Raw genomic sequence first — 16,707 nt, forward strand, 5'->3', positions numbered from 1 at the left:
CAGGGTGCTGTTGTATCTGTAGTTAGTGGCCGTTCATGAATTCCTCTTCCTTAGGTGAAGCATCCAGCACCTTCAGAACCTTAACAATGAGCATGCTCAGTGCCTTTTAAATGGCCAGAGCAACCAAAAGCACTGAAGGAAAGCAATGGTGTAAAACAAAAAACAAAAATGGCTGACTTTCCAGCAAAATCCTGCATGAGACCAAATGCAGCAGCGTTAACCATAAAACATGAAAAAAAAAAGTCTTTTAGGGTTACCACTGCCTTTAAGAGGCCTGTTTGAGCAGTGATGGGCCCATGTGTGAGCAGCATGCCATGGGTTGTCCCTTACCTGGAGTTGGGTTTTTGGACGAGGGAGCTAATTTAGATAAAGGTCAGTGCAAATGAGGCCCGCACAAGCCAAGCTGTCCCAATGCAGTTTTTTGTTTTTAGTTTTTTGGTTCCTCAGGCAGTGTCCTAGGCCCAACTATCTTCTGTTGCTTTGTCAATGGCCTTCCCTCCATCATAAGGTCAGAGGTAGGGTTGCTCGCTGATGATTGCACAGTGTTCAGCTCCATTTGCAATTCCTCAGATAATGTAGCAGTCTGTGCCCGTATCCAGCAAGACCTTAACAACATCCAGACTTGGGCTGGTACTTGATAAGAAACATTCGTGCCACACAAGTGGCAGGCAATGATCATCTCCAACAAGAGAGAACCTAACACCTCCCCATGACATTCGATGGCATTAGCATCGCTAAGTCCACCACCATCAAAATCCATGGGATCCCCATTGATCAAAAGCTCAATTAGACTATCCAGATAAATGCCTTAGCTACTAGATATTTTAAAGGCTGGGAATTCTGCATTGAGTGATACATCTCCTGACTCCCTAAAGCCTCTCCACCATCTATAAGGCACAAGTCAGAAGTGTGATGAGAAACTCTCCACTTGCCTGGATGAGTCCAGCCACAACAAGACTCAAGAAGCTCAACACCATCCAGGACAAAGCAGCCCGCTGGATCGGCACCCAACCCACTAAACATCCATCCCCTCTACCACCAGCGTAACTTGGCTGCAGTGTATCCTATCTACAGGATGCACTGCAGCAACTCATCAAAGCTTCTTCGGCAGCACCTCCCAAACCCGCGACCTCTACCTGTTAGAAGGACATGGGCAGCAGATGCATGGGAACAACACCACCTCCAAGTTCCCCTCCAAGTCGCTCACTATACTGACTCGGACGATTCCTTCATCGTTGCTGGGTCAAAATTCTGGAACTCCCAATCAGCATTGGGGGATCACCTTCACCACACGGATTGCAGTGGTTCAAGAAAAAGGCCCACCACCACCTTCTCAAGACCAACTAGGGATGGGCAATAAATGCCAGCCTTGCCAGCCAGTGTAGCCCATATCCTGAAAATGAATAAATAAAAAGAAAATTCATTCTACACTATAATGCTGAAACTTGGGAATTACAGGATTGTGTCATAAGATGAATATGCCCCACATTACCAAATGGAAAATGAAGTTCCTGAAAACTAAAATGAGTAAAGAAATACAGCAGTTACACATGAATTTACATCATTTTCATGGCATTAATTGTGGCATGTGTATATATATCAAACTTGTTTGACTAGTAGGAATGTATTTCTAGAAGTAAATGACTGCTACTGTACTCATATATTTATTAACTGTTTACTCTGTCACAGCATTTCTGTCATCGATAGCCACACAATCCAAAAACATCTGTTTTTTATTTCATTTTTCTTACCCAAGTAACTTTCTTTTTTTGCCATCAGCAGCATATTTGTGTGATTCATTGCAGATGAAATGTTCGACAAGATTTTGTTCATTATTTTACTTTTCAATATTTTTCTGTCTTCGCATCAAGTGTGCCAGTTATACTACATTACAGTGCTGATGAAAACTATGTAGTATAACTTGGGGGGGAAGTTGCCAAGATTGAATTCTGGCAAATAGTGTGAGACCACCTCAAAGGTAAGTCTCACACTTGCTTTCGTTTCTCACTGATTGCAGTATAACTGCAAGCAGCGTGAAGCAAACCTTGAAAAGTTTGGACTGCCTGGGAACGTTACAAACCTCATTCTATAATTGTTTAATCTTGGCAGAGCTGACTGTTTTGTTGGCTCTTCACTAACATTAAAAATGTAACTGGCATTTTTACGCTGGTGAGGGGAGCTTTGTGCATTTGTGCAAGCACTCGTATGCTCAGCTCTGCTTTGCCTGGCTGGAGAGTGATGGGAAGCCAGCTGTAAAACGTAGAGCTGCCAGATTCACATCACCCTAAGCAGGTACTGGCCTCAAACTGGTACCTACAGTCTAACTGGAGCAAAGCAAATTTGCACGTTATGCTTACTTTAATTGAATGTCTGTCAGGATAGGATCATAAAATTACTGACAGATGTTGGATGTTGACATTGCTTATTAAACTTTGAGTTTGCTACATCCATCAAGCAAGGCATATCTCATTTCTCATAAAACCCATCATGTTTTACAAGTTGATTATTCAAAATTAATTCTTAACCTTTAGACTGCCAACAAGACCAAGGAAATTCTAGATGGCCATAGCCTACAATTTTTCAAAAAATATTTGCAGTTCATACACTGTGATGTTGAAACAAACACTCGTATTACAGAATAAGCATCTTCAAATGTCAGGATTATCTTTAATACGGAAATATCATTCCTTTTTAATTACAAAAAAGCTTGAACATTTTACATAAAATTTTTTTAAAAGTTTGGGTGTATACCATTCATCAGAACGGAATACTGAAAAACAAAAGGCAGGTTAGGTAAAATAGAGAGAAAAAGGGGCAAATGGGAAAGAATCAAAAGATACACCAATCACAGAGGGGAGTTAATAGGTCAAATGACCATAAGACCATAAGAGATAGGAGCAGGAGTAGGCTATTCGGCCCCTCGAGCCTGCTCCGCCATTTAATGAGATCATGGCTGATCTGATTTTTACCTCAACTGCACTTTCCTGCCCTTTCCCCATATCCTTTGACTCCCTTGCTGATCAAAAATTTGTCTAACTCAGCCTTGAATGTATTCAATGACTCAGCCTCCACAGCTTTTTGGGGTAAAGAATTCCAAAGATTCACGACCCTCTGGGAGAAGAAATTCCTCCTCATTTCCGTCTTAAACGGGTGACCCCTTATTCTGAGACTATGTCCCCTAGTTTTAGATTCCCCCATGAGGGGTAACATTCTCTCAGCATCTACCCTATCGAGTCCCCTCAGAATCTTGTATATTTCAATAAGATCTCCTCTCATTCTTCTAAACTCCAATGAGTATAGACCCAACCTGTTCAATCTTTTCTCATAAGACAACCCTTCCATACCTGGAATCAACCTAGTGAACCTTCTCTGAACTGCCTCCAATGCAAGTATGACCTTCCTTAAATAAGGGCACCAGAACTGTACGCATTACTCCAGGTATGGTCTCACCAGCACCCTGTACACTTGTAGCATGACTTCCCTGCTTTTATACTCCATCCCCCTCGAAATAAAGACCAATATTCTGTTTGCCTTCCGGATTGTCTGCTGCACCTGTATGTTGACTTTTTGTGTTTCGTGTATGAGGACACTCGAATCCCTCTGTACCGCAGCATTTTGTAGTATTTCTCCATTCAAATAATATTTTGCTTTTTTATTTTTCCTCCCAAAGTGGATGATTTCACATTTTCCCACATTATATTCCATTTGCCAAATTTTTGCCCATTCGCGTAACCTGTCAATATCCCTTTGTAGACACTTTGTGTCCTCATCGCAACTTGCTTTTCCACCTTTCTTTGTATCATCAGCAAATTTGGCCACAAGACACTCTGTTCCTTCATCCAAGTCATTGATATATATTGTAAATAGTTGAGGCCCCAGCACTGATCCCTGCGGCACCCCACTAGTTACAGATTGCCATTTTGAAAATGACCCTTTTATCCCGACTCTTTGTTTTCTGTTAGTTAGCCAATCCTCTATCCATGCCAGTATATTACCCCCAACACCATGAGCTCTTATCTTGTGCAGTAATCTTTTATGTGGCACCTTATTGAATGCCTTTTGGAAATCCAAATATACTGCATCCATTATATCCATTATACCCCTTTATCCACCCTGCCCGTTACTTCCTCAAAGAACTCTAATAAATTTGTCAGACATGATTTCCTCTTCATAAAACCGTGTTGACTCACCTTGATTGTATTATGAGTCTCCAAATGTCCTGCTACTACATCCTTAATAATGGATTCTAGCATTTTCCCAATGACAGATGTTAGGCTAACTGGTCTATAGTTACCTGCTTTCTGTCTCACTCCCTTCTTGATTGGGGTGTTATGTTTGCGGTTTTCCAATCTGCTGGGACCTTTCCAGAATCTAGTGAATTCTGGAAGATTACAACCAATGCATCCACTATCTCTGTCGCCACTTCCGTTAAGACCCTCGGATGCAAGCCATCAGGTCCAGGGGACTTGTCAGCCTTTAGACCCAATAAAACCTAATAAAAGATTGTCAGGTGATAAAACATCACCTCTAAATAACTGAAAACTCTTTAAAAGCGGGTTTATCAGCATAATAAAGCCTCGAAGTATAACAATTGACGTGATCATATCTCATTTAAATAGTTAAGCAGTAGTCCTGTTACTTTGTGACACTAACAGTCTGATCAAGTCTGCATGGTACAATTTTTCTGCGACACAGCCTTGGTTAGAATTGCAATTTACAGTTTATTTTTTAGTAGAACCTAGTTTAATGTAAAGTATTAAAAATTGCATATTAATAACTTGCCTTTCTATTTAGAGAAAAAGGTGTAGATAATTGTAAAGCAGCTGTAAAAACATTGCTTGGCTCAGTTAGTACTACTCAGTCCAGGATTTGAATGCAAAAACTAGGTTGATATTTCAGTGCATGACTGTATCATCAGAGGATTAAAACATGAAATCAATGTCCTGTCTGCCTGTTCAGCTGGCAGTTATCAAGGAATAATGTTGTCCTGATTTCCTGGCTAACATTCCTCCCTTAAATAACCACCAAAACCAGGTACATTGGTCGTTCCTCAAACTGCTGTTTGAGGGTCCTTGTTGTACACATAATGGCTGCCTTGTTTACCCACATAACAAGGGTAACTGCACAGTGTGAAGTGCTTTGGGATATGCCTGTTGATGTGATAAAGTGCAAATTCTTTATTCTGTTCTGTGACTATGCCAGTATTATTTCAGTATATGCCTTTCCTAAGAAAATCTTGTTCACCATTTGTATAATTTAGTTTACCATACTTTTTTTGAAATACTGAACAAGTGGAGGTAAAATTCTAAAATCATAAAAGTAATATGCTGTCAAAGTTACTTTTTATTTTGATAATGTTCTTTAGTGAAAAATCCAGTTGTTGTCTCTTTTTCTCTCCTCCTCTTCTGATCTTGCTGTTTCTTGCTGGCGTTTGGTTCCATAAGCCCAATAGCCCTATGGGACTTCACCCAAATAACTATTCTTCATGTGTCATCTTAGGCAAGTGTGAGCAGGCTATTCAACCATGGAAGTTATCACAGACAATTCTAATCCCGTCCTCAGCTGAGTCACTCACGCACGCACGCTTTCCAATAGGATAATACTCAGGAGGGAGAGCTCTGCTTTGATTACTCCCCATAAGAATATAAGAAATAGGAGCAGGAGTAGGTCATCCGGCCCCTCGAGCCTGCTTCGCCATTCAACAAGATCATGACTGATTTTCTACCTCAACGCCATTTTTCTGCACCATCCCCATATCCCTTGATGCCTTTAATATCTAGAAATCTATCGATCTCTGTTTTGAATGTACTCAATGACTGAGCCTCCACAGCCCTATGGGGTAGAGAATTCCAAAGATTCATCACCCTCTGTCACCCTTATCCCACAATCTAAGGGACTGAGGCCAAGTTTTAACACTGTAACTTCTGCCCCTGATGAGATAACTAACTCAGAAGAAATTGGGAAATGGTTTTTTTTCTGATAAAGTTGTTTTTTTAGTTTATTACATTGATAACTACAAATGAAAAGCAAATATGTTTATCAGTTAATTTTAATTCATGACTCTGGTTTCCTGTAACTCACTTTCTGCAATCATGTTAGGCAAACATTTTCTTTTAATTTAGCTTTGTAAGTTAGGTACAGAATTGACCCTATTAAAAACTGCACCAAAATCAAATGGCACATTTCCTGCTTTAGAATCATAGAAATAGAAGCATAGAATCATATAGCACAGAAGGAGGTCATTCAGGCTATCATGCCTGTGCTGGTTCTTTGAAAGAGCTGTGCAATTATTCCTACTCCCCTGCTCTTTCCCCATCGCCCTGCAAATTTTTCCTTTTCAAGTATTTATCCAGTTCCCTTTTGAAAGTTACTATTGAATCTATGACCACCACCCTTTCAGGCAGCGCATTCCGGATCATTCCAGAAAAAATTCCTCATCATCTCCCCTCTGGTTCTTTTGCCAGTTATCTTAAATCTGTGTCCTCTGGTTACCGACCCTCCTGCCAGTGGAAACCGTTTCTCCTTATTTACTCCATCAAAACACTTCATAATCTTGAACAACTCGATTAAATCTCCCCTTAACCTTCTCTGCACCTCAGAGAACAATCTCAGCTTCTCTACAACGTTACTGTACCCCTTTATAGTCAGCATCCATGGCCTTCAGGAAAATTTGATTGAGGGGTAAACTATCCCTTGCACATGTCTATGTCTAGAGTCATAGTTGTGTTATAAAATTGGAATATAAATACAAATTCAGTATGCATGCATGTACAAATTGAGATGGGGATACTGACGGTGAATATTATTCTCAATGGAAAATGTAGCCCTTGAGGATGCTAGTGACCCAGACAATAGCCTGGCACTTTCCGCTGGAAGAAAGGAAAGCAATGAAATACAAAGTATAACACTTTTATATTGAATGTCAGTATTACAGTTATTACTGGCCATTTGATTTAATTAGAATTTCTTACTGGGAGCTCATTATTGAATTTTTTTTTATTCCAGGACATACAGGCCGCTTACTGAAAACCTTGTGTTTTACAAGCCTCACCTTTCTGCTGCTGCATGCCTTGTTTCAAATTACTATATACAGCCTACAGGTTAATGAAAAAATCAAGCCAGGTTTCAATTGTAAGTACATTCCTTTCTGTTCTTTTCCAGCTGTTGTGACAATACCATGTGCGTAATGATTTTTTTTTACAGTGGAGGTCGTGGATTCAATAAGGAATTGGTTCTTGATCTGGATTTAGGATTTGGAGTTAGGAGCAAAGCTGTTCAGGGCTTACAGCACTTACTTGAAATGCACATTTCTATAAAAAATATAAAAGCATCATCTACAGCATAGATGCATTTAAATAGCATAGGTGCATTTAAGGGGAAACTAGATAAGTACATGAGGGAAAAAGGAATAGAAGGTTATGGTGATAGAGTTAGATGAAATAGGATGGGAGGAGGCTCATGTAGTGCATAAACACCAGCACAGACTAGCTGGGCCGAATGGCCTGCTTCTGTGCTGTAAATTCTATGTAATTCTATGTAACCTGTAAAAGTTTCATTCTAGAGCATTATAGATAGAGAATAACCAGTGACCAACCAATGTATACCATGTTAGTTCCACTGTGAGGGACACTGCTTGAGGTGGCAAAGTCATTTCAATGGAATGGAAATTGGATGGTTTCTACAAGGATTGGGAATTCTCTCCGTCAGATTACCACCCAAACAGTGAAGGCAATAATCGGCCCTAACTAGTTTCAGTTGATACAGTCTCAGAGGTGAGATAGATGACGTCATTGTTCATCAAGTTAATGAAAATATAGGGGATAATTTTCACCTTCACCAACCAGACGATAAACTGGCAGAGCAGATCTGCCACTCCTTGAGACACCGCCCACTTCCATTTTCATTGACCTTAATGGAATTAAAAATCAGGCAGGTTCTATAAAGGGCACTTTACTGCCCAAGCAGTGAATGTGGAAATCGAACTCTAGACGTATAGAAGATGTTTCCACTTGTGGGGGAGTCCAAAACTAGGGGTAATAAATAGTCACTAGTAAATCCAATCGGGAATTCAGGAGAAACTTCTTTACCCAGAGAATGGTTAGAATGTGCAACTCGTTACCACAAGGAGTAGTTGAGGCAAATAGCATAGATGGGATGCTACATAAACACATGAGGGAGCAAGGAATAGCAGGTTTGCTGATAGGTTTGGATGAAGATGGGTGGGAGGAGGCTCATATGGAGCATAAACATCAGCGTGGACCAGTTGGGCTGAATGGCCTTTTTCTGTGCTGTATATTCTATGTACTATCTGTGACTGATGAACACTGAAATTGAAGAATTGGAGTCAAATTGATTTCTGCATTTTATAGCACAGTATAAATACTGGCATTGTTTTCAGTGCCACCATTTACAAGACAAAATTCCAATGTCAAATTGCTGTAGAAAACAGTGCCGGTTTTAACAGTCTCCTCATTGTGCTGTGAAATGTGGAAATTATTCTGAACCTAAAATTTGGTCATCTAGCTTGACGGCTTGACTAGCTGTATAATCTGCAATAGAATACAAAAAATATAGGGATAAAAGCCACACGAATGACACAAAGCAATTTCTTCAGTGTGACCAAAAGAACAAGAGGCTATGGAAGGTGTTACATACTTTTGTCAATCTTCATCAGATCAAAGACGTGAAGAATGGCTTTAAATGGCTCCAGCTCATAACACACAGAACAGACTTACAACAATTCTTGAAGATTTGTGGGCCAATTTTCCTGGCTCTTACAAATGGGAGCTGAGCGTGTTGTGGTTGCAAGGAATGGAGATCCAGATCATTGGGCCTAAGTCCTTTTAACGCTGTCCGAGGATGCCCGGGCTTGTCCGTGAGGGTTAACCTGGCCTGATGATGGTGGGGTGGGGGGGGATTAGGGTTAACATGCTTGGGGGCAGGTTGAAGATCTACAGTTAGGCCATGATTGTTATTTTTTTATCCTCCCCGAGAATTTTGCATTTCAAATCCGGACCTCCTGATTTGGCAGCCTAAAGGTCTCGGTCACCCAGGTCTTGGGATTTCCACCAGCTCAAACCCCTCTTGGGAGAGGGCCTGTGCCGGGGGCGCCCGTAAGCCATTTAAATGATGAGGGACACCATTCAACCATCTAGCTTATCCTTCAATAGAAATTTACAATCCCAACATCACAGCATCTAACCGCCTCTTGAATTATTCCAGAGTTTTTGTCTTGATTACCCTATCCAGAAGACCATTCCAAGTATTAATCACTCTTTGTTTGAAGAAATGCTGCTTGACATTTGTCTTGAACTTGCCATTTGCCACCTTCATTGATGGTTTGGTAAACGTATTACATAGAAAAACAGCTAATATTAGATATTGCAGTTGTTATCAAATACACGTTGAAGATTTTATACTCTAGATAGATTAATCCTGTTGATCTAATGGGGTATTTTGATAATTTAAAATACCAACAGATCTTCCACGGTGCTGCTAACAGTGAGTAAGAGGATCTGCATTGTGTTTTTGTTTGTATATGACTCTTTTATTCTTGCTCTTCTTTCTGTAAGTCATTCTTTCCCTTTTCATCTGTATGAAAATAAGGGCTAAATATTCTGATCTGGCAGTGGTGTTGCAAACTTTACATCTGTATCTCTGTGCACTGACCCCAACAGATCTTCCAGGTCAAGCTCATTTGCATATAGTTGACAAGCCCCTGGCAGTATTTCCAATACTTCTGGGTTTCCTGCCTCTGTTGGAGGTGAGGAAATGATTGTGGTGCCTGCTACAATGTTCTAGATTAATCTACCAGTGAAAAAACTAAATAATTTGATTAGTTGTTTCCCTACCGTAGTGACGACACTTCAAAAGTACTTCATTGCCTATAAAGCGTTTTGGGACATTTTGAGGTCATTTAAAGGCACTATATGAATGTAAGTCCTTTCCTTTCCTTTTCCTTTTCCCTTTCCTTGTGTGGGTTCTTTGTTATTTGACAAATCAGCTGAAGACATAGTGGTTATTTAAGCCGATCACAATAACATAGCAGATGATTTTTTTTTTGGCCTACATTTGTGTGACATCCTGGATATGATGTGCCCATTTGGTGAAATGCGGGCTATATGCAAAACTTTACATTTTACCGATAGATTACAGTAAGATGTTAATTAATAAAACAAAAAGCTCTTTAGTTGGAGCCAACTTCTCCGTAATCATCAATGATTCCTAGTCTTGATGTGGCGCATTGATGTGGTGAACAAACTTTATACAGTCTCACCAGTCTCCATGTTTCAACATTTTAGGCATACACATAGTCCACTTTTAAAACCACAAAAAGTTAAGTTGGTAATCTTTGTATTTACTATATTCAAGGTTGAAAAAATGTTCCTTTTTATTATCAGTTTTGGAAACAATAGTGTCTTTTAGAAGTACTTGGATACTTGTTCGTCATCTTTTCTCTTGGGAACTGTAAAAAAATTGCTTTGCACCAGTAAAATTTTATTAAAACAAGTTTACACATTTAACCTTTCAGTTAGAGTGCAGCATGTGAAAAGGTGTATTGTGTAGAATGGAACACTGATACCTCATCTTGGGGCAAATTAACTCGCCCCGAGAAAGTTTGTGTCAAGTAGCTTATTGTGATATTTTGCATGCACACATACATATGTACGCACATGAACACGCAAATATACGTGTACACACATACGCATGCACACGCACGCACATGGCAAAAAAAATTAGCTTTCTTTTATGTAGACTTTTAATAGGTGGGGTTTCACATTCAGAAATGATTAGCTCTCTTGCTATTTTAAATGTTGCCATCCAAATGTAGAAATTCCAGGATTTGTAAATCCTTTAAGTCTGTTTTATTCTCTTGGCTTCCAGACTGGGAAACAAAAACCACTGGCATTGTCGCTGGCAGTAACTCTAGATTTGCATTCTCCTCATATAAATCTCATGTGGCCCTTATCTGGGAAGCAAACTTGCCTAAACAAACTGCCGATCCAAGTGCAGTAAAATAAAATATGTGCCAGTATCCAGCTGAATGGTTATTATAGTCTCCGCTTTTACAGGAACCTACATCATCCTGCTGACAGTCACTCTGCCAGGCTGAATTTTATTGATTCTTTTTATAATTTGATCAAACAGAAAATACTGATCAAGAACCGCACCCCCCATAAAATCGTCTAACTGTAACTAACTTCACTGCGGCTTTGATCCTAATAACACTACCCATTCAGTTTACTTTTAAGGTCATCCATGTGTCAGGAATAAAATAATCTGATTCAGGAAATGAGGCTCCTTTTGTGATTTGATACTAAACTGGCACTGGTGTCATATGGACAACAATTAAATGCAGCAGTGTGCATAAAATAAAATTGAATGCAGGAAATTTAGGTGCCTAATAACCATGGTGGTGTGATCCCTGTAGTTACACTGGGATCGCACCTGTCATGGAACTCTATAGCTGACTTCACTGAGGTTCATGCGGGCAGGGAGAGGAGCCTCCATGAGTGGGCTTTCAGTGGTGTGGGGCAAAGCTGCAAAGCTCACATTGCTTCTATGTGAGACTTTGTGGAGTGTAAAAGGTCCAGAGGAGGGCAAATCAATTGATACTCATTTTAAGGGCCCTTAGTTATCAAAATAAGCTCAGAGAATTGGGGCATTTTAGTGTAGACTTCAAGGGGATGTAATTCAGGCCTTTAAAATAATGAAAGGATTAGATTCTGTCCAAGTGGACAGGTTATTTGAGCCGAATAGACAGGGGAAGACTAGGGGGCATGTGCAAGTTCCAAAAGTATAAAGTCACGTTAGATGCCAGGAAGTACTTCTTTCCTCAGAGAGGTGTTGGCTTCTGGAATAGGTTGCCGGTATGTGTGGTGAATGTGGGTGCGCTGCAGGCCTTCAGAAGGGAGCTGAAAGAGTTCCTGCACGGAGAAGACATCCCGAATTATAGAAGTTGACCAGGTTAACTGGGACTAGTGATAGAAATCATTGCGTTCTCCTGGAGTTTGCTGGATTGCTGTCAGGGGGTTGGAGAGGAATGCTCTATTTTTTTTCTAAATTGGCCTAGGGTTTTTCAATCTCTCAGGAGATTGTGTGAATGGGTGAGAGGGGGAGTGGGGGTAGGGTGGGGGTCGTGAGTTTTTCGTGCATGTGGGTTGCGCCATGTCGGGATGGGACAGACTTGATGGCCCAGTGGTCTTTTCCTGTCTTTTTTCAGATGTTCATAAATCCAGTGCTGTGGCAAAACAGGTGTAAAAAGTGCTGAGGGCCCCTATCTGCAATTAATTTAAATGTTAAATCCTGTTGCCTGCAATATCTAAAAATTAACTATGTGAATAGAAGCCCTGTGTGTGTTTGTAAACATACATAAGCTGCGGACTCTCCTGAGCAGCAGAATCCAAGTTTCACCCAGGCAATGTAAGAAGTACCACCTGGCTGAAAGCCAATCTATAGCAACCGGTCTCGGCTGCTGTATAAATTCACTCTAACGTGTCAAACTGGTAAGTAGCTGATCCTCCATCATCAATGTAACTTTTCTACTCAAGTACTGAACCGTGCTATGCAATTTGTCTGGTTAATATCCTGCGTGAGTCACACAGTGCTGGAAGGAATTGAACGGTCAGTTCTTACCCTCCAAAGTGTGCTGCTCATGGGTGAGTTGTAAAGTAGTTATACTTAGCAGGTCTGATTTTCCTCTCCTCCTGACCCTTATCAATGATCCCTCCAGCACCTCCAGTGGCCACGGCCTCAGCGATGACCCTTCTAATGATGGCCAGAAAGGTCTCCCCCTTGGGAGTTAAGACTTGTAAGCGGGCTTGTCCTCCTCCAGTTCTTTCTTGCTGCCTACTGTTATGTGCCACCTTCTCCTGCAAGAAAGATGTAAGAGTGTCAGTGAGTGTCCTACAAGATGTTTGGGTGATGTGGCTGTCATGGTTGGATAGCTGCCAGTGTGTATGACCTGTGAGTTTTGGGTGTGTGGCTTGCAACAGTGGTAATGTGTGAGGATGAGATGAAGCATCTGATTTGAATGGTTGAGTACTGATTGAAAGAGATTGTTGGTAGGTGGGTGATGGGAGATGTGGTGCATTGATCAGTGGATGAGGCTAGTGGTGCAGTTGGTAGGATATGCTACTTCAAGCTTGAACTCACTCACCTTGACAACTTGTGTTGAATCATTGAATTTTTTCCTGCACTGCATCCATGTCCTTGGCGCTAAGCTCCTGGCATTTACCTCGTCCGCTGCGTCCTCCCACTGCCTTTTGAGCATATGTCTGGAGGGCCTCTTGCCCCCCTGTGGATATAGGATGCCCCTCCTTCTCTCCACCTCTTGCACCATGGCCTTTAGTGCATCATCAGAGAACCTTGGTGCATGCTCTCTTACAGACGCAGCCATTCTTCAAAGTATTGGACCACTGAATCACTTCTCAAACGACTCCCACCACTTCTTGCAGCCACAGTGCATCTCCCCTTTAAGACATCCAGGCTGCCTTTAAGTAGCACTAGCCACTCGCGATATCGGGAACAGCGTTGATGTGCGCAGCCAATCAACAGTCCAGGTAGCACTGGCTACATGCAGCAATGATTTAAAACAGCAGGCAGCACGAACGTTACGTGCTGCCTGCATCGCAACGAACGGGCACGGGTTAATTGCGTACGGCGGTTCCAGCACCCGTTTTCGGGGGTTATCCAATTTAACCCCAATAGAATCATACAGCACAGAAGGAGACCATTTGTCCCATCGTACCTGTGCCGAATCTTTGAAAGAGCTATCCAATTAGTTCCACTCGCCTGCTCTTTCCCCATAGCCCTGCAAATTTTTCCTTTTCAAGTGTTTATCCAATTCTCTTTTGAAAGCAAAAGTCACTTAAGTTAGATATTTGAGGATATAGTAGGAATGGTACAGATTGTGTAACTTTAGTCTTTCAGTTCAACATCAATATCTACACCAAGACTCAGGATAACGGATGGAAGGATGGGAAAGCTGTACTATCTCAACTTTACATGTGGAATTTTTCTGTGCTCTGAAAGTTATCGTCAGGGCCTTGGGAATCCCATGAGGATGAAATCTTTCAACAAACTTCATAAGATCCTGAAGAAAATTAGAATATTTTGCAAATTTAGAATTGTGGGGCAGCGAAGCTTTCATTTACTCAAAAATTACAATCATTATTGTGCACTATTTTTTATTCTCTAACTAGCAGTAACAATGTTCTCATTGTTTTTACAATCAGATCATTCATTTTAATTGTGTATTTTAATCTGTGATCATTGGATAATCTGTGGTTTTTATTTTTATTGTGGATTAAGATACTTCTTTACTTTTGTTATACTAGCAACGTTGATACTTGGTGCCAGTTGCCGAAAGCAATGTGAATTTTTCCCATGATAAGTTACACAGAAATCATTTAAAATAAACTGAGGATACACGTCAGGAAATGGTGGACTACAGAAAATAAACCACGGCGTAGCATGGTTGCAATAATTCATGAGAGACACGTAAGTTGTCAGTCACATTACGAGTCATTTATTTTCTGTAATTCACTGCTTTTCTGACATTTATTTTGTTTCTTCCATATGTCTTATTTTAAAAATGATTTTCCAGAAGCTACCTTTTTTTACTCCTCATTGTCCAGAGGAGGGATGGTTAGTAGTTTGGTTCTCGTGATACTGAGGTATGATACAACTTATGGATTTCTATTCTCACATCAATAAGCACTGGAAAAAGAGAAAGCAGAAAGATGAATAATGGGAAAGAGCTAAGATACATAAACAGAGCAATTAGGTTGAGAAAAACGGACTTGGTGAGAAGCAGAGAAACTTACTGGCAAGGGACTAACTTAGGAAAGAGGAAAATGTGTGGGTGCGTGCGTGCAGTTGTTGGAGAAATAGTTCTCTTGATTCCCTCCCCACCGCCCCTCACTGGACCTACCTGGGGGCCACTACTGGCGAGCTGCCTGGAGACGCACGGTAGACATCCACAGCTCACTGATCTTATTAAATTTAGGCTTGATTGGGCCTCGGGCTTACCTGTCATAGGAACATAGGAACAGGAATAGGCCATTCAGCCCCTCGTGCCTTCTCCGCCATTTGATAAGATCATGGCTGATCTGTGATCTAACTCCATATACCTGCCTTTGGCTCATATCCCTTAATACCTTTGGTTGCCAAAAAGCTATCTATCTCAGATTTAAATTTAGCAATTGAGCTAGTATCAATTGCCGTTTGTGGAAGAGAGTTCCAAACTTCTACAACCCTTTGTGTGTAGAAATGTTTTCTAATCTCGCTCCTGAAAGGTCTGGCTCTAATTTTTAGACTGTGCCCCCTACTCCTAGAATCCCCAACCAACGGAAATAGTTTCTCTCTATCCACCCTATCTGTTCCCCTTAATATCTTATAAACTTCGATCAGATCACCCCTTAACCTTTGAAACTCGAGAGAATACAACCCCAATTTGTGTAATCTCTCCTCATAATTTAACCCTTGAAGTCCGGGTATCATTCTAGTAAACCTATGCTGCACTCCCTCCAAAGCCAGTATGTCCTTCCGAAGGTGCGGTGCCCAGAACTGCTCACAGTACTCCAGGTGCGGTCTAACCAGGGTTTTGTATAGCTGCAGCATAACTTCTGCCCCCTTGTACTCTAGTCCTCCAGATATAAAGGCCAACATTCCATTTGCCTTCTTGATTATTTTCTGCACCTGTTCATGACACTTCAATGATCTATGTACCTGAACCCCTAAGTCCCTTTGGACATCCACTGTTTTTAACTTTTTTACCATTTAGAAAGTACCCTGTTCTATCCTTTTTTGATCCAAAATGAATGACCTCACATTTGTCTACATTGAATTCCATTTGCCACAATTTTGCCCATTCACCTAATCTATCAATATCCCTTAGTAATTTTATGTTTTCATCTACACTGCTTACAATGCCACCAACCTTTGTGTCATCGGCAAACTTAGATATGAGACTTTCTATGCCTTCATCTAAGTCGTTCATAAATATTGTGAATAATTGAGGCCCCAAGACAGATCCCTGCGGGACTCCACTAGTCACATCCTGCCAATGTGAGTACCTTCCCATTATCCCTACTCTCTGTCGCCTTTCGCTTAGCCAAGTTCCTAACCAAGTCCGTATTTTTCCCTCGATTCCATGAGCTTCTATCTTAGCTAACAGTCTCTTATGTGGGACCTTATCAAATGCCTTCTGGAAGTCCATATAAATAACATCCATTGACATTCCCCTGTCCTTCCCTTTAGTCACCTCTTCAAAAAATTCAATCAGGTTTGTCAGGCACGACCTACCTTTCACAAATCCATGCTGGCTCTCTCTGATGAACTGAAAATTCTCGAGGTGTTCAGTCACCCTATCCTTAATTATAGATTCCTGCATTTTCCCCACAACAGATGTTAGGCTAACTGGTCTGTAATTCCCTGGTTTCCCTCTCTCTCCTTTCTTAAAAAGCGGAGTGATATGTACAATTTTCCAATCTAGAGGGACAGTTCCTGAATCCAGTGCAGGGATTGTTCCCCGCACCCAATTTGTTCTGGCCTAGTGGCGTGAACCGATTTCTACCCCATGGTGTTAAAAGTAATATCCACTCCCTACACCACCAACATACTGTGGCTGCAGTATGTACGATCTACAGGATGCACTGCAGCAACTCACCCAACTTTGCAACACCTCTCTCCCATGCAACCTTT

At 41.1% G+C, this 16,707-nt stretch overlaps 1 protein-coding gene across 1 annotated transcript in view; it reads left to right on the forward strand.

The window, feature by feature from the left end:
* LOC137310536 (piezo-type mechanosensitive ion channel component 2) overlaps positions 1-16,707 on the forward strand; it is a 624,232-nt gene that overhangs the window by 237,021 nt on the left and 370,504 nt on the right. The window contains exon 3 of the mRNA XM_067978307.1: positions 7,006-7,131. Within this exon, the coding sequence (XP_067834408.1) occupies positions 7,006-7,131 (126 nt within the window). The remainder of the gene's footprint in view (positions 1-7,005; positions 7,132-16,707) is intronic.

Source organism: Heptranchias perlo, chromosome 3 (assembly GCF_035084215.1).
Source record: "Heptranchias perlo isolate sHepPer1 chromosome 3, sHepPer1.hap1, whole genome shotgun sequence".
NCBI classification, from domain to species: Eukaryota; Metazoa; Chordata; class Chondrichthyes; order Hexanchiformes; family Hexanchidae; genus Heptranchias; species Heptranchias perlo.